At 46.8% G+C, this 27,271-nt stretch overlaps 1 protein-coding gene across 4 annotated transcripts in view; it reads right to left on the bottom strand.

Annotated features, from left to right (window-relative positions):
• The window catches only part of FERMT2 (FERM domain containing kindlin 2), a 131,493-nt gene that overhangs the window by 18,233 nt on the left and 85,989 nt on the right, over positions 1-27,271 (bottom strand). For 2 of the 4 annotated variants that reach the window (XM_053287303.1, XM_053287311.1), the window contains exons 5-13: positions 24,663-24,695; positions 23,768-23,993; positions 23,549-23,651; positions 21,693-21,800; positions 18,881-19,015; positions 13,727-13,776; positions 6,111-6,235; positions 2,735-2,841; positions 173-391 (exon numbers count right to left, since the gene is read on the bottom strand). In XM_053287303.1, coding sequence (XP_053143278.1) covers positions 173-391; positions 2,735-2,841; positions 6,111-6,235; positions 13,727-13,776; positions 18,881-19,015; positions 21,693-21,800; positions 23,549-23,651; positions 23,768-23,993; positions 24,663-24,695 — 1,106 coding nt within the window. The remainder of the gene's footprint in view (positions 1-172; positions 392-2,734; positions 2,842-6,110; positions 6,236-13,726; positions 13,777-18,880; positions 19,016-21,692; positions 21,801-23,548; positions 23,652-23,767; positions 23,994-24,662; positions 24,696-27,271) is intronic. The other 2 variants (XM_053287316.1, XM_053287320.1) reach the window with 1 other exon arrangement.

The following is a 27,271-nucleotide window of genomic DNA, read 5'->3' as shown; positions in this document are numbered from 1 at the left end:
CCAGGCAAAGAAAGGGGCAAAGAAAGGGGGAAGAAAAACAAGTCCAAGTTTGGTGGTGTGTATAAAAGACGGAGACAATGATTTCCCTCCATTTTCTTGTGAACAAGAGCACTGCAAACAATACATGGGAGCAGATTATAATTGGAAAATGATGGTACTTCAAACAACATACCTGCTTGTTTTTGTACTTCTTCAGGTATCTTGGGGACACCAGACATTCAGGGTTGATGTCCGTTGTGATGTCAGTAATTATCTGTGGATCTGGGTTCAGATGCTGCATTTTCAGAAAAGACAAGATGTTCTGAACTTCCAAGTTGTACGAACTGTCTGCCATGGTTTTGCCCTTGGAGGCTAGCCGGCAAGCGGCCATCCAGTGAGCATACTGTTTCTCCTGCAATTTAAAGGGAAAGGAGGTGCTCATTGTTTTATACCATCCTGTTTCCAGTAGTTCCTTAAACAGAGCTTATGACAAGGAAGCAAAAAAGCTGAAAATACTTTGGAGGATGCACAGTCAGCCAAGTGTGGAAGGCAAAATGCATCCAAAGATCAAGCAAAAGACAGGAATCCAGTCTTTTAACCTTTTAGATGTTACATGTGCAAATAATAGGATACAATGGCATTTCTTCATCATGTCGCACTTGAATTAAATGATACACTTGTTCATCTTTATATTTACCTAGGTGTATGTGTGTGCATGCATGCACATGCAAGTGCACACACATGTATAGAGCTGGGGTCGAAATGAGCTCCTATTTGAAGGAAGGGTGTGAGCCAAGGGGAATTCTTAAACACGTGTAATAATAATATTAAAAAATCACACACAAACAACTTCAACATCGTCTTATTGTTGTTGTTGTTATGCATTTCAAAGCATTTTCACATCACGCCTGATATTTTTACAAATCTCGAAGACAGACGAGGATGATTCTTCCCATATTGCAGACTGCGGCTAGTGTAGGAAGAGGAAGCTAAAAAGTCATCTGGCTTGTTTTAAAGAATGGTGGCTTGCTGAAGTCCACCAAGCAAGTTAGAGGCTGAGCTAAGACTTGAATGGGGACTTGCTCACACCTCTTCATAGGTATGTTCAAACATGCAATTAAATACCAGTATTTTAGTATGTGATTTTATTTTTAATAAATTACTTAAAGTCATACATATGAGCAGCAGAAAGGGACTAGCAGGCATGTAGCCCAGGTTTGCAAGCATATGTGAACCCATGCAATGCCTGCAAACCCAGCTCACTCACAACAGGGTACCCTCAGGTTTCTCCCCAGGTCTTAACCCTGCTGGTGAATAAAGCCCCTGTACCTGGGTTTGCCAACTGTGTGCAGAAATCGGCTCAAGGTTCAGATACGGCATTTTCAGAAAAGACAAGATGTTCTGAACTTTCAAGTTGTACAAATTGTCTACCATGGTTTTGCCCTTGGAGGCTTGCTGGCAAGCTGCCATCCAGTGTGCATACGGATCAGGTCCTGGGCAGCCAATGGCCATCTTTATCATGGAGCCCTGAGGCTAGAGGGGCCCATCAAAGGAGAGTCGCTACTCTACTGAGGATCTCCTCTGGAGACCAGCAGATCTCCTCTGGCTGGCCCCTCTAGCCCCAGAACTCTATGTTAAAGATGGCTGCCAGCAGACCAGCTTTGTTTTCCCTTCCCAGATCCTCATTTGTGAGTTTGCAGAAACAAATGGAGCCTCTGCTCATGTGTGGAGATCTGCATGTGGGCTCTTCCCTCCCCCAAATCACCTCCAGATGATTTTGTGAAAGAGCTTATTTTGATGGTTTTCAAAATGTGAAAGCTGTTTAGAAGCCTACAGGCTAAGGGCCAAACTACATGTTTTATTTATTTATTTGATTTTATACCACCGTTCCAAAATGGCTCAGGGAGGTTTATAATTAAAAACAAAACTATTAAAATCAGTTAACAATTTGAAATCAATGCGCGGTCTGCTGCCAAAAATAAAAGCACATTAACTCTGTATTCAGCTATCTTTCCCCCCTCCATAGTAGAACTCATCTTGTGACAAGACATTCCACATTTCCCTGCTGTTGCTTCACATCATTGGCTGCTGCTGGCGGACATTGCACGGGGAAGCATGGAACATTGCAATGTCACCACACAAGTTTTGAACACAGCAGCAGATTTAGAGCAATGTCAAGTTTATCCCCAATGCAGAACATGCCTACAAAGACATAATAACTCCTGCAAAGAAAGCCACATAACTAAATAAGCTGACTGATGCACTAAGAGAGCACTCTGCTTAGCACTGCCCCTATCCTTCCACATCTCCAGGGCTATGTGCAGGGCTAGCTCCAGATTTCAGAGGGTCCCAAGCAAGACCTGCAGTGCCTGCCCACTCCCTTCCCGCTCCCAAGACCACCTGGAGGGAGGACGAAGCTGCACTGGGGACTGGAGATCCAACCCCAAGTAGAGCACGAGAGCCCTCAACCACATGTCCACGGGAGAGCCAACCAACCCAAGGACCAGGCCTGGTTTCCTGATTTAAATGACACAGGCCTGAGTTTGTGCAGTAGCTAGTCAGAGACCAGCCCCCTCCCTGCCTCCATAGCAATGCACAAAGGAAGGCAAACGGGGGATTAAAAAGTTAACAGTAGCAGTTAAAAGAGGGATCTGGAAGGCCCATGTTGTTGCAGGTGATTTCAAGAACTTTTCAAGTGTACCCACAGAGAGTGCCAGAGCAAAGATCCAGCTCTGTAGTCATTAAAAAAACTTACATTATCGCAACGGAGCCAAATTTCATTCATACCCTCAGCAACAGGGATTAAAAGTTTGATGTTGAACTTCTGACCAGAGATATTGACATCAGGAGTCACCTCACATCCTGCAATTACAAAAAAGCCAAAGAGTATACTTTGCATACAGATTTTGGCCAGTGATGCAATGTTTACAACAGAGTCCAGGGAGAAATTGACTTTTATTATTCTGTGTTAGCAGGAGACAGTTGACAGGGCAGGAGCACAGGGCGGGAGTGACAAACAAGTCCTTGGCAAAAGGAGAAAGAGGGCATGCTTGAATCCCATCTGGGCACCGAGGAAGCAGAGAATGAATCTAGGCTATGTCTGCCATGCTATGATGATAAGAACTGCCCTGCTTGATCAGACCAAGAACTCATCTGACCCAACCTTCTGTCTCTGCCAGTGGCCAGCCATGTGCGATGGAAAGCTCACAGGCTGCATATTGTGAAACAACCATGCTCTATTGTTATGTATCACCACCACCAGAGGTATACAATACTTTGGTTTTAATTCGGAAGGAAGGTCTAACAGTGCTTAATTGATAAAACTACGACTATGAATATTTATATACCACTTTTCAACCAAAGTTCCCTAAGCGGTTTACATAGAGAAATTAAAAATAGATGGATCCCTGTCCCTAATCTAAAAAACTTACTATCTAAAAAGAAACGTAAGATAAACACCAGCAACAGCCACTGGAGAGATGCTGTGCTGGGGATGGATAGGGCCAGTTGCTTTCCCCCAGCTGAATAAAGAAAACCACCATTTTAAACAGGTGCCTCTTTGCTCAGTTAGCAGGGACTAACGTGTGTGTATGTGTGTGTGTGTACATACGCACACACACGTACACACACACACGCATTTGTACCTGCTTGGAGGTCCTGGAACCTCCCCACTGCCTTCATCTCAAGAGGCTGGTCTGAACGACTCAGCTATCAGGAAATCACATACTGCAAGAGCTGAGAGGCCCTAGACAGGCCGCCTGCAGGTGGGGAGAAAAATCAGACCCCAGCTAAGGCCCAGGGTGGGAAACTGAGCAAGGCACTCCCTTTAGCCTTCCTGTTAGGCAGAGATGATGGAGTGGGGAGAAGGCCAATGCTCCTTAGCCTGGACTAACGCTGCTGGCTTGCTAGAGAGAGGCCTGGTAGGGCCCAAGCAGCTAGCCAGTGGCTTGGACGAGACTCTCAGATTTAATGTTCAGTGGGAGAATTGCTCCAAGGTAAGAGTTTCTCTCTCTCTCTCTCTCTCTCAGAAGGACAAACAATGCAACCTTCACTTCACCCACAATCAAGAATGTCCCTTGATCAAGCGCTTCTCTTAGGCTGGTCAGAAACACCGGCACAAGTCAGACAGATGAGCCCAGCTCAGGCAAAAGGATCCTCCTCAGGTGTCTCTTGCTCATTTATCCCAACTCCTTCCGCCCCCCCCCCACCCATCTCACGGCCCATTAACACACATTCTTCCCTCTCTTCGGCAAAGGAAGAGACCTGCCCCTGCTCCCCTCTCTCCTTTGCTGCCGAGCAGGGAGCTGACATAGCCACTGGAATCAAAGCAGCTCAGGGTGCTATTAAGCAGGGGGAGTTAGGTGACTGAGGGCAGTCGGGCTTGGAGGGTGGTTTCCTTTTCACGTCAGGGGGACGTCATCAGATTTCCCCACAGCTGAGGACAGGAATGAAAAAGCCTGAAAAGCAGCAAAGACAGGCTCCCGGTACCAAAGAAAGGGATGGAGGGAACATGTGAACATGTGGCGTTGCACCAAAGCAAATGGTTTATGGACTGGAGAGCTGGTTCTGTAGGATACCTTCCAATTCCACAATTAACTCCCACATGGGGGAAAATGCCACTGAAATCTATGGGCCTTGCTTCTCCCTAGTGGGCACTATCCAAAAAACTAGGAATGAAACCAACGGGATATTAAGTTGAAGTATGTATTTGATTCCATGAGACTTTATTTTTGGTGGCTTCACCCCGCAGAATCTCCAGTGCCTATAAGATGCGGGCACACGACTAGCTCAAAACTCCTTTTCATGTAAAAGTGTCTCCCTACCATATCTGAGAACAGCTTAAACCACTGGGAGCTAGTGAAACAGAAAGGAAACAGAACCATGGGAGGAGGAGGGGGGGGTTGTAAGCAACCGATTTTCTCAGAAGGACTCGAGTCAATTTCAGTTCTCCTCTTGTAGAATTCTTTTAAAATCCACTCAGCAGCAGCTTTGTCAAAAAGCTCCCAAAAAGGTATTCCACTGCCCTTCTCCAGCTCACATCCTCGTAGCGATTGTCTGAGGTCATTTGGCAGCCTCTCCGCTTCTGCCTCGAAGGCTTTAAAGGGGGGAGGGGGGAGAAAATGTCAGCAGTGCCTGTCATTTCACAACCCTCCAAGCTGGGATAGTTTATTGCTGAATTTAAAAAAAGGGGAGCTGGTAGGAATGTCGGATGAAGCACACATTCCTTGCAAATGGTATCTGAACAAGGCGGTGTGTGTTTAGCGCACAGGAGGGGGAAGGGATATGCTTCCAGAGGAGAGACATTTTACTGCTGGTAATAAAACAACACTATCCACATCTCAGGGACTTAAGTTCTTATGCCGTTTCTCAAATGCTCCGTTCCTGCATGTGTGTTCCAAAGCTCTTGGTTGCACAAACCCAGATATCGCTTGATCTGCTTTTGCTCCCCTCTAGTCGACACTGGAGTGGATATATTACAGCCTCATTCCAGAAGCGCAAATCTTGGTAAAGAACACAAGACTCTTATTGCATCATACCAAATAAGGTTTTGCCTTGAGACCTCAGGCAGGCCACGCTTGCTGGGCTCACTACAGCCGTGCAAACAGTAGCTTGCTTGTTGCTGCGAAGGACGCATCGTATGCTTGGGAAAGGGAGGCAAAGCCGTTTCAAAAAACCCCAAAGCCCTTGCTCATATTCACATAAAGGCAAAAAGGCTCCCCAGCAACCACCAGCCCTCGGGATCCTATGCAAAGGGAGGTGATCTTGCTGGCCCTGTATCTTCCCTGCCCCACAACACAAGGGAGGGAGGGGACTGATTGCTGTTAGATTACTACCAGTGTCAATTTGCATTACCCACGTAAAGGAACCTCTGTGTCTTTGCTCTGGAACTAGGAGGCTGACCCAGTGAGCTGCTGAGTTTGAGCAGCCAGGCGGTCACTTCATATACCAGCTCTGGCATCACTTTCCGTCAAAATAAAGCTGAGAGTGTTTTGGTTTTTTATGCTCAGAGACATTTCATCACCACCCTTTATATTTTGGGAGGGCTGCAGGAATTAATGCAAACCAAACATACAGACTCTGAGTGGGCAACTAGCGGGGAGAGACTAGCGGGGAGAGGTGTGTTCCCTTACCTCTCAAATTCATCTGGTGGGCTGGAGTTCCATTGGACTCTTCTTTGCTCTTGTAACAGGAGATGGACGTATCTTTGAAGGTGCACCAATACTGCTTATAACCCTTGAGTGTCAGCTTTTTTGGCCTGTAAAATAGGTTCATTATTGTGGAGTGAGGACACCATTGTTTTATTTATTTATTATTTTTTTAAAAATCTGTGCCCTGTTTTATCTTCTTAAAAGAAGTAACTCAGAGCAGCTAACAGCAGATGTTAAAACAAGCACATACGGAAGCAATTAAAAAAAACAACGGAAAACCAACAGCATTAGGCTCAGCTCAGCTACAGTTTAAAAAGCTTGAGAAAATAAAAAGGTCTTTGCCTGGCAATGAAGTTCCCCAAAGGATTTAGTCTAGAGTGGTCAAGAGTTGTCAGGTAGCCGTGGGGAGGTAATGGAGGAGCATGGGGGGAAAATAGGCTGTTACTCCCTTCAGGGCTGCCAGGTGTCTCAGCTCTCCTGTTCCTATTGTCTTTTTAATTGTGTTTTTTAATTGTTTACATGATTTTAGGGCTTTTGATTTTTATGGAATCTTGTTGTATTTTAACTTTTGTAAACCGCCTTGGGATGCTTTATGAAAGGTGGTACGAATATAGAACAATAAAATAAAATTTAAAAAATCAATTAATTAAAAGCCAGTAACAAGCAGCAAAACAAAGTAGCAGAGTATAAAGGCCAAATATTAAACATGTACCGTATTTTACGGACTATAAGACGCTACGGACTATAAGATGCACCTTAATTTTAATCCAGTTTTTCAGAGTTTTAACATATTAAACTGTTAAAACATATAAGACGCTCCTGAATTTTGGTTGATATTTTTCGATGAAAAAAGTGAGTCTTATAGTCCATAAAATACGGTATCAGAAAACCACATGAGTCAACTTAGCCCAATGGCAGGTCCTGGCCTGACCCGTGAAGGAGAGCAGCATGGGAGCATGACCAGTCTCCCAAGGCAGGGCACCCTGCCACATGGGTGCCGCGGCCCAAAGAGCCTGGTTGACTGCTACCGAATCTCATTCGCGCCAGCCACCCTCCTCCCCAAACCCCAAGCGATGCGACACGTCCTTTTTTAAATGAGCATGAAGACCAAGTAGAAACCACGTCGATACACAATATACACCAGAGGCAACTCAAGGCCCAGCGTGACCCTCAGACATACTGGAATGGTGCCAGGTTGCCAGCAGCATGGAGTAGGTCCAACCTTTTGTCCAATGGGTCCAGTGATTACACAAATCTGGAGTCCAGCTGGGTGCGTCCATTTAATTTAATTTATTTATTGTATTTGTACACTGCCCCAAACTTACGTCTCTGGGACGTGAAGTCAAGGACCACACAGCCCCGCCCATCAGCAAGCAGCACGGAGGCAGGCTGGGGGGGTGGAGTGGTGTGAGCTTCTCCACTCCATCCTGCATATAACAAAATACCCAACGGCACAGAGGCCCTGCTTGTACAGTTGCTCTGCCCCCGCCCCCACCCCGCTTACTTTTTCAGGAGGAGAAATCTCATGAATGCCACCTCTGCATGACTGCTCATGGGAGGGTGCCAGCTCACACAAGAGATCCTCTGCGAGGCAGAAGGAAAGGTCTCCTCATGCAGGTCAGTGAGGGCTGAGACAGACTCTGTGGCAGGCAGCTGATCTGCCTGGGTTGGTCTTCCTTTGCAGTACTGTTGGGCCACAGGTCCTAGGCAGTGCTCTCCCACAGTTGACCATGGCTAGGCCCATCCAGTTTGACCAGCACCCTGCGGAAGATGGGAGTGCCTCCGACAGCATAACCAAGAACTCTGCCTCAGCTGTGCAGGACATCCTCAAGTGATCAACATTAACGTGGAAACATTTTCCTGGAGGGCTGGAAGCATGAAAACCACCGCTGTTTTTTTACAACAAGAGGAGTGTGCTTATGATTCAGCAGACACCTTCACGTCCCTCCTCTTTAGTGCTGCTCCAATCGCATCTCATACTAGCCCAGGGGTTCTCGCACATCTTGTGCATGGCCATGGTGGTCCCTGGGCTAGCCTTGACCTTCTTCTCCCTCAGAAGAACTCCTCACCCTTCAGCTCCTCATATTTCAAAAATCTATGGCAGCAGCTAGTATTCTTCTTCTGAATCCTGTTCATTTTTTCACAGCACAGCATGTTTGTATACCAATGCCCCTAGAGGCCAGCGTGCATGGGGCGTGGCCATTTTATTCTCATAGCAACCCTGCGAGGTAGGTTGAGCTGAAAGAGCATGACTCACAGAGAACCCAAGCTCCCTCTTGTCCATGTACAACATCCTATCCACTACACAACACTGGCTTCCTCCTTAAAACTGCAACTCTGGCAAGTCTTGGATTGCAGAATGGAATTTACAACAAGAGGAAATACACAGGAAACTGCAGAAAGACAGTTCAGTTTCATCCCCCTATATTATAAAGAGAACCAGAATAGAAAAGGCAGCTGGCTGTAGTACGCTGGAAGACAGACCAAGACTATTTGTGGCTTTTCGGGTGGAAGGCTACAGCCCACAAAACCAGTCCATCTTTTCTGCACAGTTTTCCTGTTATGGCTTTGGTCCATTTCCTCCACCTACCCTGCAATGCTCCACACGCGACACAACCAATTCCAGAACTTTCATCATATCCTTAGTGTGCTTGGTATTAGATTGCAATAGACAGCTAAGGTTGCCAAAACATTAGTCGAAGTCCAGACACAACTGTTTCCAGTTTCCACATGCCCTGATCCAAGATAATACTCTTTCATTTTTCCTTAAATAAAAAGTCTTATTTAAAAATCAAAACAAATCTCATTAAAGAACAGCACAGCTAGTCTAACGTTGATCTTCTCTGGCAGCTGAAAGACAGCAAACTGGCTGGAATCATACTTGTTTATTATCCTACGTGCTCTTGAGGTCAAAGAAAGGTACTTGAATAATATTTCAAGCTATGCGACACAGTCCCTAATTTTAGGATAGCTGGGGAGGCTGCCAGGCTAACACCCTTATGGAAACTTTTCACACCAGCTACTGATTTGAGAGTTGGAAAGGGATGGTCACTTCTCCTACAAATGCTCTGTGCCACATAACAACTTGTGGAATGTCATCGGCCATAAGGGCATAAGGACAGCCCTGCTGGATCAGGCCCGAGGCCTATCTAGATGCCTCTGGGGAGCCCACAGGCAAGAGGTAAGGGCCTGCCCTCTCTCCTGCAGTTGCTCCCCTGCAACTGGTATTTAGAAGCATCTTGTCTTTGAGGCTGGAGGTGGCCTAATACCCTCAGTCTATAGAAGCTGGAGATGGCCTATAGACCTCAGACTATTTTCCACAGTCATGAAAAGATCCAGTTGGGGCAATTCCCAACGAGAAAATATCTTCTTGAGCATCCTGGCGGAGAGTTGCCATTTGTGAGATTCGGAGTATTGTCTGCTCAAAGTGTCGGCCTGGACATTTTGCTTGCCCTGGATATGTAACACTGAGGAGTGATCCCTTGGTCTATACACCAGCTCCAAAGCTTTTGGAATCCCCCGGTCTACACGCCAATTCCCAAAGCTGATCTGAGCTTCTGAACTCTTTCTAGCGTTTTGTCTATTTTATTACCAAACAGGGAAGGTCTTCAGTCCTGGTGTGGGCCTCATGTGCCAGACCTGAGGAACACAGCCATGCATACTGCTTTTCAACCAAAGTTACCAAAGCAGTTCACATGCAGAAATTAATTAATTAATTAATTAATTGAATGGCTCCCTGTCCCAAAGGGCTCACAATCAAAAGAGAGATAGAGAAAGAAAGAAAGGAAGGAAGGAAGGAAGGAAGGAAGGAAGGAAGGAAGGAAGGAAGGAAGGAAGAGACCAGCAACAGCCACTGGAGGGATGCTGTGCTGGGGGTGGATAGGGGCAGTTGCTCCCCTCCCTGCTAAATAAAGAGAATCACTACTTTAAAAAGTGCTGCTCCTTTGCTCAGTTAGCATTGTTTAGTTAGCAATGTTGTCTGATTGCTACCACCATGGCCACAGTCCTGGCTGCACAATCCACAGAATGGTCTAAAAAAATGTAACTGTTGCTCAGTGAGACAATGAGGAGCTTCACACAAGCAGTGTGAAGCCCTGGAAAGGAGGTCTGCGGAGAGAGTGGGTTTGCCCAACCCTCCCCGCAGATGAGCACTCACCAGTCCCTGGACGGGCGGATGGCCCACCCAGACGAGCGGCAGCTTGGCTCTGGCTCTCCTGCAGCTTGCCCGGCAGCTCTGGGGGTCGGGCACAGGGAAACATCGCCGTGTGGCACCCTGCCCCCCGCCCCCAAAGCCCCAATAATGCACCATGCGAGTGCGTGATGCAGTACTGGGACCCCCTCCCCCCCAAGTGTGCCTGCAGACACATGATCACTTAGCCCAGTTTTGGGGCGTGTTTGTGCCCCAAACCCTGGCTAAGTGGCGGGCTATTTTAGCTCACTGCCACGCCGCTGCCAGGAGTCGCGCAGCTCCCGGCAGTTCTCACACGCAGTGAAAACGGGGCTGGGCTTCACTAGCCAAAGACGTGTCCCTCTGATCTGTAGGTGACTGCTCTAGGAATGGAAGAATCTTTCCCCAGCAAGCTGGATAATTAGCTACCCCTAACCAGCTGTAGGGCTGATGCGGAGCACGAGCATCTTCCAAACGAATTTAACTTATTTCCTTCTCTTCTCTAGGTGCAGACAGAAGGTGGTTCCGGGCACGTGTCTGAGATACCTCCATCACCACTGAATTAGGTGTAAGGTGCTTTAAAAGAAATCTGGCATCCTCAGACTGTATCCTGTAGAGCTTCTCCAGGTTCTTCAAAGTAGGAGGTAAGGATGATGGTTTCTCCCAGCACTTCTTCACAAGGTCCATTAATGCCTTTAGCATAGGCAAGGAAACCGGGATGTGAGTGTCTGAATCAATCAACACAAAAATTGGATCTGGGTCCTGAGGTTGTTGCTGTTGTATTATCTGAATTCCCAATGCTGTGGCCATCCTGGTAACATAATCCACATACACCTTTAGAGCTTAGGTTTTATTGTAGTTGATTCTTCTGGAGAGGAGGAGAAAGCTGTGTGCGACTGGACAGACTGTTGTTCTATGGACGTCAGTTCTTCCTCTGACTCCTCTGAATGAGCTATGCTGGTTCTTCTGGGGTTTCCACCCTTCTGGGTGAACCAGCTTGAAGTGACTGCCTAGGGATCGATGGTGTGGAAGATGGGTTGTTAGAACGAGAGGCATCTACTTCCCTCTAGGTGGGTGTTGCAAATATGTTGGCACGGCTGACCCGACAAGATTTATGATCCCTCCAGCTCCACTTCTGTGAGTCAAGACAGAAATTCGGTGGATAAGAAAGTAGCAGCTTAGCTGCATGGATGAAAGCGAAGGATGACTCTCAAAAATAAAGTAGTAGAAACAAAAATTAAGTCCCCTTGGAACTAAACTAGGAACCCCCCTCTACGATATCTGAGCAATAACTGAAATAAAGGAGCAAGGAAGGAACAGAAAAAGGAGAGGCTGAAACAAGAAAGGTTGAACAATTATAAGCACGAGGAACACTGTCTGCGGTAGGCAACGTTGCTGACAGTCCCGTCTCAGAAACGGCATCCGCTTGATATAGGGCTCGAGATAACCGGCAGCCAATCAGGCTGTCCTGACTCAGCATTTCTATTCCCTCTCCTGCGAGATCTTACGCCTGCGTGTCTCCCACTGATCCTTTCTTTTGAGATGTCTTCTTAACACAGGTGAAATTCCAGCTTCCTCCTGATCAGTCTCTTCAGCCCTCATCTCTGCCAGCTGTCCAGATTCCCCTGTCTGCTGCCGTTCCACCTCAGCTTCAGAGTCTGTTCTCACAGCCAAATCCTCCTGTTGTGCTTCTGAGCCTGCTCTCCCAACCAAATCCTCCCGCTCCTCCTCTGAGTCTTCTGACTCAGAGGTCTGGGCCATGTTTTAACTCCCATGCAGGAGAGCGCTGAGGCTTGTGAGCTGGATGGGGAAATCTCATTCTCCATTCATGACCGCTGAACTGGAAAAGCTTCTCTATTTACCCTCACATGCTGTGCATGATGGTGACCAGGATCTGTCCTGACAACAGTGTGCCCTGATGGAACTCCCAGGTTCTTGGTGAGCATGATCAGGATAGAGAATTGGAGCAGTGATGGAAGCTGTGATCCCATTCATGGTCATACCTAGCTGGCTTATCCCAAGAGTGATCAGGAAGGGTCCCGACCACAGCGGTCTCTTTCCTGGTAGGTAGAGTCTGAGCGAATGGAGTACTCATCCCGGGGTCAAGCATGATGATGTGTCTGAGTTCTGTCAAGTTCTCATTCTCTGGATTCATAGTAAGGGTTATAGTAAAAATAAGCTCTAGGGTTCAAGTGGTACTGAGAGTGTTTAGCTGGAATGGGCTCAGGTTCAGGGCTGAATTCCTGCTCATGCTCCTGATCCCTGGGTGAGCATGGCACCTCGAATCTGAAGATGTAAGGGCAGAGCCAATTGGAGAGGTTTGTTGTCCTTTCGATTGCTTTGAATCTTTAAGCTGCTCCCTCGGGAGTTTCTTTTTCATTGGAATGGTCTTTCCCAGTGTTTCCAAAGGGGCTGAGGTTTGCGCCACGCTTCCCTTTGAAGTCTCCGAGACAGTCTTTTTCTTTTTTTGAAGAGGAGCAGCGGGCCGATCCATAGGAATAGTTGTACTCCGTACAGAGGGAGACCTAGATGTGTTCAGCAAATGTGCATTCAGCAGCTGCAGAGGCTCCGCCCCAGTCGGGGTTGCATTGGATGTGCTCGCGACCTCTGGAGGGAGTCCTGTTTGGGAGCTCACAGCAGTGGTTTCTCGCACCCATCACAATGCCTTCTCCCAAAGAGCCGAAAGCCATCTCGATGCTTTGTTCTTCCAGGCTGGTTTAATACACTTTCTGTCCATTATGAGCCCCTCTCTCAAGCAGAGGAGAAAGCGACTATGTCCATCAGTTGTGGGTAATTTAGCCCCATAGCCAATACACTTCTTAAACTAAGGTTGGTTTGCTTGCCATACGCTGGTGGAGCAAACAACCCGGTAAATAACTACTGACGCCGGGACACAGATCACACAAGGGGAGCGGGGTGGCGGAGGGGACCAATGAAAATAAAAATGCTAACAAAAGGAGGGAAATACTCATAAATGAATGAGGAAAGGTAAAGGGAAAATGGAGAAAATTTTTGTCATTGTTGTTGTAGTGAAGAGATGACCGAAGGAAACCCAACCTGACTCTCACGGTGAACGAAAAAAGACTGAGGGAAGCTGAGAGGGTGTGTTGCTATACTAGTAGAGAGGGAGAGGAGTTCCTGTCAAAATGCAGTGGAGAAAGAGCTCTAGAAGGTTCCCGATGTGGCCTCTGCGCAGGCGCAAAGTCCAGGAGTGTGAAACACAGAGTCCACATTGAGGAAATATGTTGTCTGTAACAGCAAAACAAACAAACCAACCCCCCCCCCAATCCTACTTCCTAAGTGCTAGAAGCTACTTCAGGTTTCAAAGCAAAAATCTGAAGCATTCTGCAGGCACCAGGGTATAATATTGCTTTATCATTATGCGTTATTGATCTTAGCTGGCCTCCCAGGATTTCCAGGCAGTACTTACTTGAACACTTTAATGTAGTCAGCAAGCTCCGGGATTGAAGTGATGTCACCCTGTGAACAAGACAGCAGCCGTAATGTTCCATGCACCAAAACTGGGGGTGGGGTGGGGTGGGGTGGGCTGTGGAGGGAGCACTTTGGGGACAGGAAGGCAGTTTCATAAAATGGTTGCAGGGTTGCTTCAAAAAGGCAATGCCCTTGCTTGAGGAGGGAAAGCCTTGATACAAAATGGCAGCAACAAATCTCAAGGGGTCTCAATGGGGTGCTGCATTGCTCTTTTGGAGAGGATCTTTTGGAGAGGATGCTTGAAACAATCTCTCATCCAGACCATTTCAAGCAACAAGGGCATGCTAGTATTGGTTGTTCAGTTTCACGGAACCCTTTCTTATCTTGCCTGCTGATAGGGATCGGTCCGAACTGGTTCGGAGACCCTTTTATGGACCTCTGAACCGGTTTGAAAGTCCGGCAGTTCAGCCAGTTCAAAGCGGGGTGGGATAGCTTTAAGGACCGGTGAGGGTGCTCTCACACACACACACACCCCCGCCGCATTTCCCCCACCGGCGCTGTGTTAAAAAACAGTCCCCGTGTACCTCCTTGCCCCCCGGTGCACATCGGACCAGACGTACCCCCGGAAGTACTACGTGCACAGGGTACTTCCGGTTTGACATGCACCGGGGCGGCAAGGAGGTACACTGCCACCCTGTAGGACCGTTTTTTTAACATAGCAAGGGTGGGGGAAACATGGTGAGGGGGTGGAGAGAGCACCCTCCCCAGTCCTTAAAGCTATCCCACCTTCGAACCAGCAGTTGCTGGTTCCGTGCACATCCCTACCTGCTGAGAAACTCCTGCACAGGGTTCAGTGGCTAGTTCAAGTGGGGGGAAAGGAGCAGGACTTCATGCGGACTGAGGGCAAGGCCCAGCGTCGTAACACTCCCATGCAGCTGTGCACTACATGAAAAGACTGGTAGCCGTCAGGAAGGGGAGCCTGTCCACCACTGCTGATCTCCTCATTGAGGAACCCCTTATAAGCAACGACTGAAATTCTCTGAAAGGGTGTGAAAAACCACAAATTGACTTTTATTGTCTGAGGAGCAGATGGAAGCACAGTGATGAAGAAGCAAGCAGAGGTCTAAGCCGGGCTATGCTACGGTCAAGCTGGCGGACACCTCCCCCGCCCTCCCTCCTCCTGTCCAATCATGCTGTGATCTGCCTAAGACATATTGCACCCAGACAACAGGCTGGCTAGAGATGAGCCCTTAGGGCAGAGATGGTAGCCTGTGAACCTAAGACCAATATCTGGCGGATCTCTTAATGCCTTCTGGGTTTCTTGCGAAGAATGCTGGACCACATGGAACTTGCAAAGATCTAGCAACCCCTTCCCAAGCAAGAGTGCAGACAAAGGATCACTTCAAGTATCTGTTAAAAGATCCCAAGCAGGCAATCTTGGCTTTGTAAATTTAACACATTAAAATGGTGCCATAAATGCTAAGAGCATACACTCTGCATGTAGAAAGTCCCAGGTCCAGTTCCTGACGTATCGTTGGAAAAGACATTTTTTTTTTGTCTGGAATCCCGGAGAGTTGCTGCCAGTCAGAGCAGACAATGCTGAGCTAGATGAACCAAGGGTCTGACTCAGTATAAGGCAGCTTCATATGTTCAAACACATATCGGGGGACCATGGGGATGTTGTTGTTTTTTAAAAGACTATGAGAAACTGATGTCAGCTCACCCCTCCCGCCTGACTTTGGGGTGTATACTCCAACATTAACGTCTATATTTTCCCTAAAAGAGCAGATCTTGTTTTGCAGGAGAGAACTGCCATGATGGCTTGAGGCTGCAACTGTATTCCTGGCAGCAGACACTTCTCCTTCTCTTTCACTTGCTGAGAAATCAGAAGCCCAAGCCAGAGGGTGCTGCCACTGCTGGCGAGGAGAATTTCTTGACATTTCAGAACTGAATGGATACAGGTTTCAATGGCTCTCGCATTTCAGACAGACAAAGGCATTCCACGGAGTTGCATGCAGAGCCTTGATTTGCTTGGCCAGCAGATATTTCCCCTCTCTCCATCTGTCCAAATACGCACATGTTTCTCGAGGCTCTGAATGTCTGAGGCGGGCCTTCCCTGTGGAGGCACAAGTTTTACAGCAACTGGAGGAGTGGGAATCATTTTGGCTGAGACCTTAAGAGAGCGCGTGCCTGCATGTTAGACCCTACCCCTTGGGAAGAAGAGGATAGCGTTTATCAAGAATAGTACAGGAATTGATCAGGGGCACAGAAACCTGTCAAGAATAGCACAGAAATGACCTGTGCAAATGTCAGTCTCCGACTTTTAGATAGGTACCTTCAACAGGCAGAACTTAAACCCCTTTGCAATTTCAAAGAGTCTTGAGTGAAGCGCATCAGGAGGACCGAGAGTCAAGCCTGCTTTGTAGAGGTGGCTGCTGCGTCTTGCTGTCCTAGCCCCCTGATGCTGCCCTGGGCAATTGGAAGCCTCTCAGCCTCACCCCATTGCTCACATTTGTCTGAAGAACAGGACAAAGCAGCATGCTTCCCCTTAGCTTTGCATGACCGAAGCATCTGCCCAGGCATTTTTCGGACTGACAGTGCTTCACGCCAGTTTGTCAGCTGCTTGCATCCGGCAGAGTTTTCTTTCGGTTTCTCCTTCCTTGGGCCTCACTAAAAGTGCACCCGGCTCTCATCTGTCTGGCCCCATGCCTGGGATCAGAGTCTGCCCCTCTGCAGTCTGCACAGCTGGTTGAAGTGGCTGGTAAGAAATGGGGAAAAGAACGCGAGGAGCCTTTTGCTGGAAAGTGTATGTTGAACAGATAGGCTCCAAGCATGAGGGCAAACCTTTCTTTCCCCCCACAGCAGGGCTAAGTGGATGCCTTCCACTAAACTGATGCTGGTTCTCTGGGGGGCCACGTTCAGCAGTTATTCTAGGATTAAGCCACTGATTTACTTATACATTAAAAAGGATTAATCAGACTGAACATCACACCTTTCTGCCTGCCTAGTCAATTTTTTTTTAAAGGATATGTATAAGAAGTGAAAGGAAGGACAGGTCTCCAAGGATAATGATGGAAGAGTAGCCCAGCTTGCAGAGATGGTGCCAGGAAAGCAAAAACTCAGAACAAGCTGAGCTGGATGTGAGATGCTAACAAGAGGGTGTCTTTTCCAGGTACGTTCCAGGGAAAGGATGGACATGACAAGTAAGGATGATGAAACGTTAATAGGTGACAAAGTAAAGGCAGAGCTGCTCAACTCCAATTTTGCCTTCATCTTTTCCCCTAAAGTGGGACTGTGTACAACCTCACAGAAACAGCATGGATGATCAGGATTGCATTTCCGACTTGATAAAGGAGCTGGTCAGGAAACACCTATCTATCTTAAAAGAGTTCAAGTCTTCAGAGCTGGATGAATTGCTTCTGAGGGAACTAAAATAACTAGCTGGTGTTTGCTCAGAACCTCTGCTTATCAGGTTAGAGAAATCTTGGAGAACAAGGGAGGTGTCCAAGACTGGAGACAGGTTAATGTTGTCCCAATCTTCAAAAGGGGTTTGGTGGGCGATGCAGGAAATGCAGTGATTAGAAGTCATCTCCAGGATTTGTCAAGAATAAATCTTGACAGACTAATCTTCTCCCTTTATCTGATCAGATTACTAGTTTGGTGGTCTGTGGGGAAGCAAAGCATTTGCCAAAGCTCCCCATGATTTTTGGTTAGCAAACTGGTCAAAAGTGGACTAGATAATTATATTGAATCAGGACCAGATTTCCAATGAGCTGGAAAACCATACTCAGAATGTTTATCTTCATAAAACTAGAGGGAGGTTTTGAGAGGGGTCTGCCCTGGGTGCAGTACTCTTCAACATTTTTATCAATGACTTAAATGAAATAGGGGAGGTAATCTGAATAAAGTTTTTAGATGACACAAAACTGGAAAGGATAGCTAACATCTCAGAAGATGGAAATACATTCCAAATGATCTTGACAGGATGGAACCCTTGAGCTGAACTTAACAAAATAAAAAATCAACAGAGACAAATGCAAAGCTCTACACTTAGGCAAAAATAAATAAATAAAAATCAAATGCACAGGTACAGGATGGGGGATATCTGGCTTAGCAGTAGTACAAGTGAAAAGGATCTCAGGATTGTAGTTGATCCCAAGTGGAACATGAGTAAGAATTCAGAAATATGTTGCAGCTGCAAAACGGGGAGGCACTAATGCAATTTTAAGTTGCATTAATATAATACTAATTTCCAAACCATGAGAAGTTCATTAAGCGCTAGTCAGACCTCATCTGAAATACTGAGTCCAGTTCTGGGCACCACCCTTGAAAGAGCATGAATTGCAGACAAATTGGAATGATTCAGAGGACAGCAACCACACTGGTCTGGCATTTGGGTAACAAGCCTTATGAGAAAGGATTGAAGGAACTGGGTAAGTTTAGCCTGCAGAAGAAAAGACTGAGGTGGCATAGCATAGTATTCTTCAAATACTTGAAGGACTGTTACACAGAAGAGGGCACAGACTTCTTTTCTGCTACCTGAGAAGGCAGGAGAGGAGAAAGACGAGAACTGGTCTAAGGGAGAAGAGAGCAGGTCTTGTGGTAGCCAGCATGACTTGTCCCCTTAGTGAAGCAGGGTCGGCCCTGGTTGCATATGAACACGAGACTAGAAGTGTGAGCACTGGAAGATATTCCCCTTAGTAGGGGATGGAGCCACTCTGGGAAGAGGAGAAGGTTCCAAGTTCCCTCCCTGGCAGCATCTCCAAGATAGGGCTGAGAGAGATTCCTGCCTGCAACCTTGGAGAAGCCACTGCCAGTCTGTGAAGACAATACTGAGCTTGATAGACCAATGGTCTGACTCAGTATATGGCAGCTTCCTATGTTCCTATGACTAGGTCTAACAGGCTTCGTTTACAGGAGTGTAGATTTCAGTTGTTCTGTAATGGTAAGAAGAATTCAGTAGTGAAACCAATGACCTAGAGAAATGATAGGCTCTGCCTTACTGGAGGTCTTGCCAGATGCTCTAGCACTGGGTTTTCTGCATCAAGGGGGGCTGGCCTAGAGGACCTATAAGACCCTCCAACTCTAGGATTCTATAAAATGTGTGTGCGTGCACGTGTGTGTATTCCTATGTTCCCTTGCCAGCTCTTACCAGAATTGTGGACGTCTTCCCACCTTCCAAAGTAATCTCTAGGTCAGAAAGGGCAGCATCGACTTCATCAACCTCTTTGTCACTGTTATTCAAGTGATTTTCAGATGACATGATTGATAGCTTATTGATGTGGTACTGAAATGAAAGCAGTTGGAAACTAGGCATCACTAAAGAGACGGACAGAAGAGCCAAACAAAGACACACGTGATAGAAACCACACTCAGAGTTATAAGATGCCCCCAGGCCAGACAACTATAACCAGCCCTTGGACACTTCCCCTTCCTCAACCCTCTCTTTGCAGGTGCCACAAGTCACCCATGGAGGACAGCAGCAGGGCAAGGAGTTCATTTTAAAATAACATTCAAGTGTGGCAGCAGCTCATCCCACACTTTCCCGTGAAGTTACTGCATTATATGACACAAGTATGTTTAAGCCCGTTATAATAACGGGCGCTAGCTTCTTTTCTTTTTTTTTAACCTGTCTGTCTGTTTCTCTCTCTCTCTGTGTCTCTTCCTCTTTTTCTCTTTGTTTTCCTGCACCTTTTTCCCCCTCTTCCCTCTCCCTTGTTTCGGTTTTTTTTTTTGGAAAATGCCGCCCGTGGGTGCTTTGTTGCCGCTGCCGCCTCAGCCTTTCAGCGGCTGCCGCAGCCGCTTCTCTGAATGCCGTCTGCGGGTGGTCTGGTCCTGCCGCCCCCGATCCAGCCCGCGACAGTCGGGCGAAGTAAAAGCATCTTTTGCAAAGAAGAAGAGAGGAGCTCACGAACAGAGCTCCTCTCTGTGATAAGCCACTGCCCAAACTGCTGCTATGGACGCAAAGGACGCAATAGGCGTCCTTTGCACCCAAAGCACCAGTTCAGGAAGAGGCTTAGCACAGAGAGGAGCTCTGTTCGCGAGATCCTCTCTTCTTCTTTGCAAAAGATGCTTTTACTTCGCCCGACTGTTGCAGGCTGGATCGGGTAAGGAGGGCTCGGGCAGCTGGGAGGGCGGTCGTTGGCTGTGGCGGCGGCCGCGGAGCCATTCTCATGGGCCATTTTGGCCCTTAATCATTTGCAGGGGGGGTGCGGGGAAGGAGAATTCGGGCAGCTGAGAGGGCGGGAGAGCGGTCGGCGGGAAACATGTGGGGCAAGGGCAAAGGCAATTTTGGGGCCGGGCAAGGGCCCCAAGGTCTCCCAGCCGCCCATCCTTGTTGGCGCCGCCAGGCCTTGGCGGCGGCTCCGCCACCACCTCGGCCGGGCTTCACCGGCTTCTTCGGTATGCTTCTGGCCGCCCAACATGGCCGCCTGTTCCCTTTTTTCGTTTCTGACTTGGCCGTTCTGCACAGAACGGCCGAGGGAGGCACGGACACACGCTTGGTTGTCCACGGACGGACACCAAGCCTTTTATTAGAGAGGATGGGTGGAGGGTCAAGGCAGACGAAGTGGGACTGTATCAAGATGTGTCTCCTTTTGGCCAAAAGGCCAGGCTGTATGCTCCTTTCCACTTGCAGCTTTCCAGCGTCTGTTGGCATGACCCAAAAGGTACCAATGGAACCTTCTAAGCTGAAAGCCTGTAACAGCACTATCCTGTACCCCATACCTGACCATAAACATATTCTACAGCCAGGAGATGCAAGTGTGGTACATATACACACACAATGTTTCTGGCTGCAGAATTAAGCTTTGCAAGCAGAATTCCTCACCTCCAGTTTATACCTTCAGACCAGCCCCTTCCTGCTTTGCTCTTCAATGAGCACACAAGATAAAAGAGAGGCCTGAGCTGTTAACTCCATTTTTTAATCACAATGGCAGGTTCCATTCCATGATGGGCGATTCCTTTGCTCAGGTGAGTACACACCATGGCATATGCTAGGACCACTGGCCAGAAAGATTTGCAGGAGGAAATTTCACAAGGCAAGACCCCATTTTTTTCCTCCCCAATTTTCCTCACCAGTAGTCCCACCAGGAACACTCATATGGGAGTTTTCCTATTGGCTGAACAAAAGAGCTACCCACAGTGAACTGGGGCTTGCTCAGGCAGAGAAAATGCTGCTTCTCAAACACAGAATTTCCCTCGATGAAAGGAGAGCTGGGAGTCCTTCAAGAAGCTCAAAGGCAAGTTTGATACTACAAAGAACATTCTTTTAAGAGACAACCTGAAGCGGCTAGCAGCTTCTCTCACTTTTTTTTTTTTTGCGGCACTACAACAGTATTCGTTTTCTGGTGCCTAACTAGGAGACAGATCATGGGTCAACATCAGAAATGAACTACTCTGAGATAGCATCAAATGCGTTTATAGGTGCCACATCTGTATGCCATATATGACACTTGGCATTCTAAGAAAGAAAGAAAGAAAGAAAGAAGAAAAAGGAAAGGAAAAAAGGAAAGGAAAGAAGAAAAAAGAAAAGAGAAAAGAAAAGAGAAAAGAGAAAAGAAAAAAGAAAAATTCTGGGCAACCCTGGGATTATCACCAGCTGCTTTGGAGGCTCACTGCCAAAGTCTTGTGGTTCAGTAACCTAATGTACTTGTCATTTGTTTAAAAGCCAACGAAAAGTAAAGTTGGATACAAACATGTTTGTGAAAAAGAATTCAAATTCCTTTGCATGAGACATAGCAAGAGGCAAATCTATTTTAAATTACCTAAAAAGGTTCAAGCAAACCCTGCAGAATGGGAAAGAAGCCAAGGTTTGTAAGAACAAAACATTCTAGCTTCTGAAGGAATATGGGACCAGGTTTCTGAACTCCGTAAACATTGTGGATTCCAGCACTTTCTATGGAGCCAATAAACAAGGAGAAGATGGACTTTGAGAGAGTTGAATCTTTGGCCCCTCAGCTCACCTGCAATGCTGCAAACATCATCATCTCCTCCTCTGTGCATTCTATTTCTTCCAAAAGAATAGCCCATTTTGACTGTTCATAGAGCTGGTTGATTCTGATTGCATCATACTATGAAGACATAATGCATCAAGACAATGTATCACTCATTGCAATTAAAAAATGGATCAAGACAAATCATTAACCCTTTTAAACGTCTTCGTTTCTACTTACTAGTCAAGCGTTGTGGCAATCTGAAATACTCCACTTGCCCTTGCCCTGGATTGCATGGCAAAGGAGAGCTTCCTGCCCCCTTGAAACTCAAGAGCCCCACGCCCAGCAGCAGTGCACAAGCCTAACTGCTTCACACTTCTGTCAGAGGGACCGACAGAAAACTGAGCATGCTTTGCCGGCAAATGCTCCTGCCAACATTGTGTTAAACTATACAGTGCAGTAAGGGAAACACCAATTCTGTGAGATTTAGATGTTGGAAATCTCTCAGGGTGGAGACCTGGCATAATAGTAGTCCAGTGGGCAAGCTAGCCTGGCCTGGATTTCTCAGATCAAGAGCTCTCAACCTTGGGATCCAGATGTGATTGGAACTGCAGTGATTGAGCCCACCAGATGCCTTGGGGAAGCCCACAGGCAAGAGCTGAGGGCATGCCTTCTCTCCTGCTGTTGTTCCCTTGCAACTGGTATTTAGAGGGATCTTGCCTCTGTGGCTGGAGGTGGTCTATGGCCATCAATTGACTTGTCCTCCATGAATTTATCTAAGCCCCTCTTAAAGCCGTCTAGGCTGGTGGCTGTCACCACATCTTGTGGCAAAGAATTCCATAGGCTGTGCTAAAAAGTACTTCCTTTTGTCAGTCCTAAATTTCTCAGCCTTCAGTTTCAAGGGATGACCCCTGGTTCTAGTGTTATGAGAGAGAGAGAAATTTCTGTCTATCAGCTCTCTCCACACCATGCATAACTGTATAGACCTCTATCATGTCGCCCCAGTCATCTTTTTTTCTAAACTAAAAAGCCCCAGATATTGTAGCCTTATCTCACAAGGAAGGTGCTCTAGGCCCCTGATCATCTTGGTTGCCTTCTTCTGCACCTTCTCCAGTTCTATAATGTCCATTCTGAGGTATGGTGACCAGAACTGTACACAGTACTCCAAATGTGGCCGTACCATAGTTTTGTATAAGGGCATTATAATATTAGCAGTTTTATTTTCAACCCCCTCTCTAGTGATTCCAAGCATGGAATTGACTTTTTTCACAGCTGTGTCAACACTTTCAGTGAGCTGTCCACCCTAAGATCTGTCGACTGTAAGATCTACTAGTCAGTCACTGACAGCTCAGACCCCATCAGCATGAGCGTATAGGTGGCTGGTGGTTTTTGCCCCAAAATACATCATTTTACATTTTGAACCGCATCTGCCATTTTGTTGTTTTGACACTGAACTGCACTTTTTGACATTTTTTGTTGTTTTGACATTGAATCACATCCGCCATCTACCCCAGTTTACAGAGATCCTTTTGGAGCTCCTCACAATCCGTTTTGGATTTTACTACCCTAAATAGTTTGGAGTCATCTGCAAATTTGGCCACCTTACTGTTTACCCCAACTTCTAGATGATTTATGAATAAATCAAAAAGCACTGATTCCAGTACAGATCCCTGGGGGACCCCACTTCTTACTTCCCTCCATTTAGAGAACTGTCCACTTATTCCTACTCAGTTATCCTCAGTGTAACTGAGGTTGGCATGTCGTCCAAACTGGGCCAATGTCTTTGTTGATTGAAGCTAATGAGCAACAGCTGAACCATAAGTTGGCGGATATACTCATGACTACTACTGAACTGTCCTGATATCGTAGCAGACCTAACCATATACCTTAGGATTCAAATCAAAGAAGCTGTAATATTTGAACCGGAGAAGCAATGCTTCATTCTCTTTCACATCTTGCTCCATCAGTGACCTTGAAGAATCCAGCCACCTGCCAACACGCAAAGGAAGGACCAGCTTAGACATTACAAAACATTTAAAAAAAACAAAAACAAAACACCAACAACCCCCCCCCCAATCTGCTAAAATAAGCCTTTAAAAACCTACCCCTGGTTGATCTTGGCCTTATCCAGAAGTGCCTGTGGCTTATACATTTTGGCTAAGATTTCTGGGGAGGTGATTGGTTGGCTGACGGCAAGTATCCCCGGATTCCCTTCCGACAAAGCACTATCTCCAAACCAAGCCGAAGTTGGTGACAAAGGGCTGCCGTCATGAGAATCATACGTTGGTGTCATTGTTTTGCTATAAAGTCCTGGGCTTGAATAAATGCTCCCTAATTGGTGAAAAGAATATGTTTGCAAAGTTAGCATTTGACATTTCGTCCATTCAACACAGAACACAGATTCCACAATAAAGAGTCTTACGGCTCAACTTCTTGTTTTATGGAACACTGCAAAACGAAGAGCAGCGTTCCCGCGAGGCAAGAAGCAGGGAGAGCAAGTGACTGGCACAGCAGACTCCTGTTTCCAATGTAACACACAAAGCAGGGGAAACGAAGAGTCTTGTGGCGCCTCAAAGGTAGCATAAGCTTTCGTGGACTACAGTCCACTTCGTCAGATGCATCAGCAGGGTTTTGCATCTCCAGAGGGCTACTGGGACTCATGGATTTCCAGACAAGGAAACTCTGTGAAGCCTTACTTCACGTTACCATCAGAATTCAGGAGCCGGAGCTTGTGCAAGTTGCACACACTTCCGCAATCCACGTATCTGAGGTAATGCCCGAATCAACATTATGCACTTGATAACAATCCAATGGAAAAGAAGTCTCAGAGTTTCACTCCCATACACACTGCCAGGTATTTCTACAATGTCGGAGTCACCACAGGTGCTAGGAGGGGAAACAGACAATCCATGAATGTCCCGCTTCACGGATTAGAGAGGAAGGAAAGCAGCCAGAGGAAAAGTCACAGGAGATGAGAAGTCCTAGCCACACTGGGCTCACCTTTCACCGGGCCGATGTAAAGAACATCAGAGCCTATAGAGAAGGAAAGAAAGGAAAGTCAGAAGGTAAGGTGGAGGCAAAGAAAGAAACTGAAATACGAGCGACAGAGGTGAAAAACAGGCAAAGAGGTAAAAGCGGCCTAAGGAGGCCATCAAGCACAAGAGTACGTGTGCTCATGTCCTTCAGGTTGTACTCCTCAGAGGTTGGTGAGCACCGCTCCAGGGGAGGTGGTGAGGGCGGGGGAATAAAACTTTGAAGTGCGGTGAACTGACCTGGCTGCCACCAGTACCCAGGATGCTGTACAGTGTAGCAGTGACTGACACAGCATCCCACAAGGCTAGGAAACCCTCCCAAGGGATGCTGGGTCAGCCACCACCGCATCCTGGGTACCGGCAGCGGTTAAGTTCGCCGCAGTTTACAGTGGCATTCTCCTGCCCCCCCCCCCCCCCCGCCACCTCTCCTGGAGCGGCGCTCACCAGCTGCCACTGGTTGTACTATGTTTGTACTGGTCTCTGAAGCATCAAGTGAAGCAGTCTGAAGTGTGCACTGGGTTGCAGTCCCAACAAGTCAATTGCAATCAGGTCTGTAGTCAGAAATATTCTGGTGGTAGTGGGGCAGCGTACATCAACGAGATAGCAAAACAGAAACAAAAACCCAACAACCCCTAGAAACAAGTACTACACCATCTTTAAAGTTAATGCTAACATTAACAGAGCCATTTAAAAATCAGGTTTAAGTGCCAAAGTGCCCACCCTTTCCCTGTTGCTGACCAGGGTCTTGTCAAGGCAGAAAATACAGATATGACCAAACAGAGCAAAACAATTGCTATAATGGACAAGAAGGGAAGCCCAGAACTCCTGCCTCTTCTTGGACTGTAAGTGCAGTGGTGAGGGAGAGCCCGGCTGCTTCCCTGACTGGACAGCCTGCTCAGTACCTTTGTACAGATTAGCCAGAACGTTCATTTTCTAAACTAAGCCATTGGGCCCTGCTTGGAAGTTCTTCCATATGTCTCCAAAGAGAGAGACATCCCAAGGTGTGGTGGGGTTCCTATGTCAAATTCATACATGATCCGACATTTAAAAACCAAACCAAACCTCAGGTTATCGCACTGGAAAGGACACACTTGAAAATGTGTGTACTCACCAAGCAGAAATAAATTCACATTTTCATACAAAGACCGAGTATTTTACAGGAACCCTCTGCACGCAAAACCAAGACCATAAAAAGTCACAGCATGAAAACCTCACCACCTCAGAAATGAACATCGGAACTCGCCTGCAAAAGACAGTGGAGGTTTCCCCTTACTTGGCTGAACTTCCAGAACTAAACAGCCTGCCTTGTTCAGCACAGTGTGTGGCTCCCCAGTTTCAAAACCAACACTTCTTAAAATAGCTCATGAGAGTCAAAGCTGCACAATCTCTTTGTGGCGAGTTTCTTATAACCATTTGCCACGCATGTGTTGCAAGGCTAATTCTTTAGAGTTTTAGAATACTTTATCTCACCATTGTTCTGTGACAGATTAAGAAGGTCTAGTTTCCAGAGACATATCCAATGCAATATTTCTTATGCAAGGGAATGGCGGGGTGCGGGGAACTCTTGGAATGCTCAAGTTCAGATTTAATTTTGTTTCCACTCAAGTCAACAGGCTCACAGATTTTCAATATAGCTAGAATTAAGCCAGCATGGAAACCTTTTGAAAAGCTTGCTGTTCTCTCAGCCCTTTTGCTTTGAGAAGCTGTTCCAACACTAACATTATCATTAAACCTTTCTTAAATAAAGGAAAACTCTTTTGTTTGCTGTAGAGAATCCAGAGGTCTTATTAACAGCTAAAGCTGAAATTCAGACAGCTCTCCTCCTGAGCCCGGAGTCATCTGCCTAGTGACAGCTCTGAGGATTCAGGGCCACAGGGTTGCCTATATTAGCTGCAAATCACTTGGTAATTTTGCACCCCTGTTCTATTATTTTTAAACAACTTACATTCACAGAACCAAAACGGAGTCAGGACTTGCTTGACAAAGGGGTCAGTTTTGCTCTGTGTTATTTGCCAGTGAAAAGGACTATTAACTAGAAGTTGCAGAGGGGGAATTCCGGCAGCAAATTCCCCTTTCCACTAGCCTTGTAACAGGCCTGTGCGTGTTCAGAAAGTTTGGATTCAGATTCAACCTGATCTGAATTTGACAATATCCGATTCAGATTCTATGGGTGCTAGCAATATTGAATATTGGATCAGATTCGGAATTTGAATCAAAATCCCAACTTAAATCCAGATTCCCCGCCCCCAGTAGTTAATGGGGAAATTGAAAGAAAATCAACAAAATCACCTATTTGGTCACATGTGGGGAAAGAGGTCAGGACCTTCCGTAGTGAATTTGAAGATACTTGGTCAATCCTCTGAATTATGGTAGATTTTTGAAATTTTTGTAAAGAATTGCTAAAAATGGTGACATCTAGCCTGTCTCAAGCCAGAACTTTACAAAACCTTCTGAAACTGCCCTTTGCCTTCATGAACAGGGGCATGCTGTTACCCCCTTTCATGAAGGCAATGGGGAGATTCCTCCACATGTTGGTGGAATGATGGTCCAAGGAGGGCTTTCAATTTCAGAAGGTTT

The sequence above is a fragment of the Hemicordylus capensis genome, chromosome 1 (genome assembly GCF_027244095.1).
Source record: "Hemicordylus capensis ecotype Gifberg chromosome 1, rHemCap1.1.pri, whole genome shotgun sequence".
Classification (NCBI taxonomy): Eukaryota; Metazoa; Chordata; class Lepidosauria; order Squamata; family Cordylidae; genus Hemicordylus; species Hemicordylus capensis.
The sequence above is the reverse complement of the archived record's forward strand: the minus strand, read 5'-3'. Positions and strand labels throughout refer to the sequence as shown.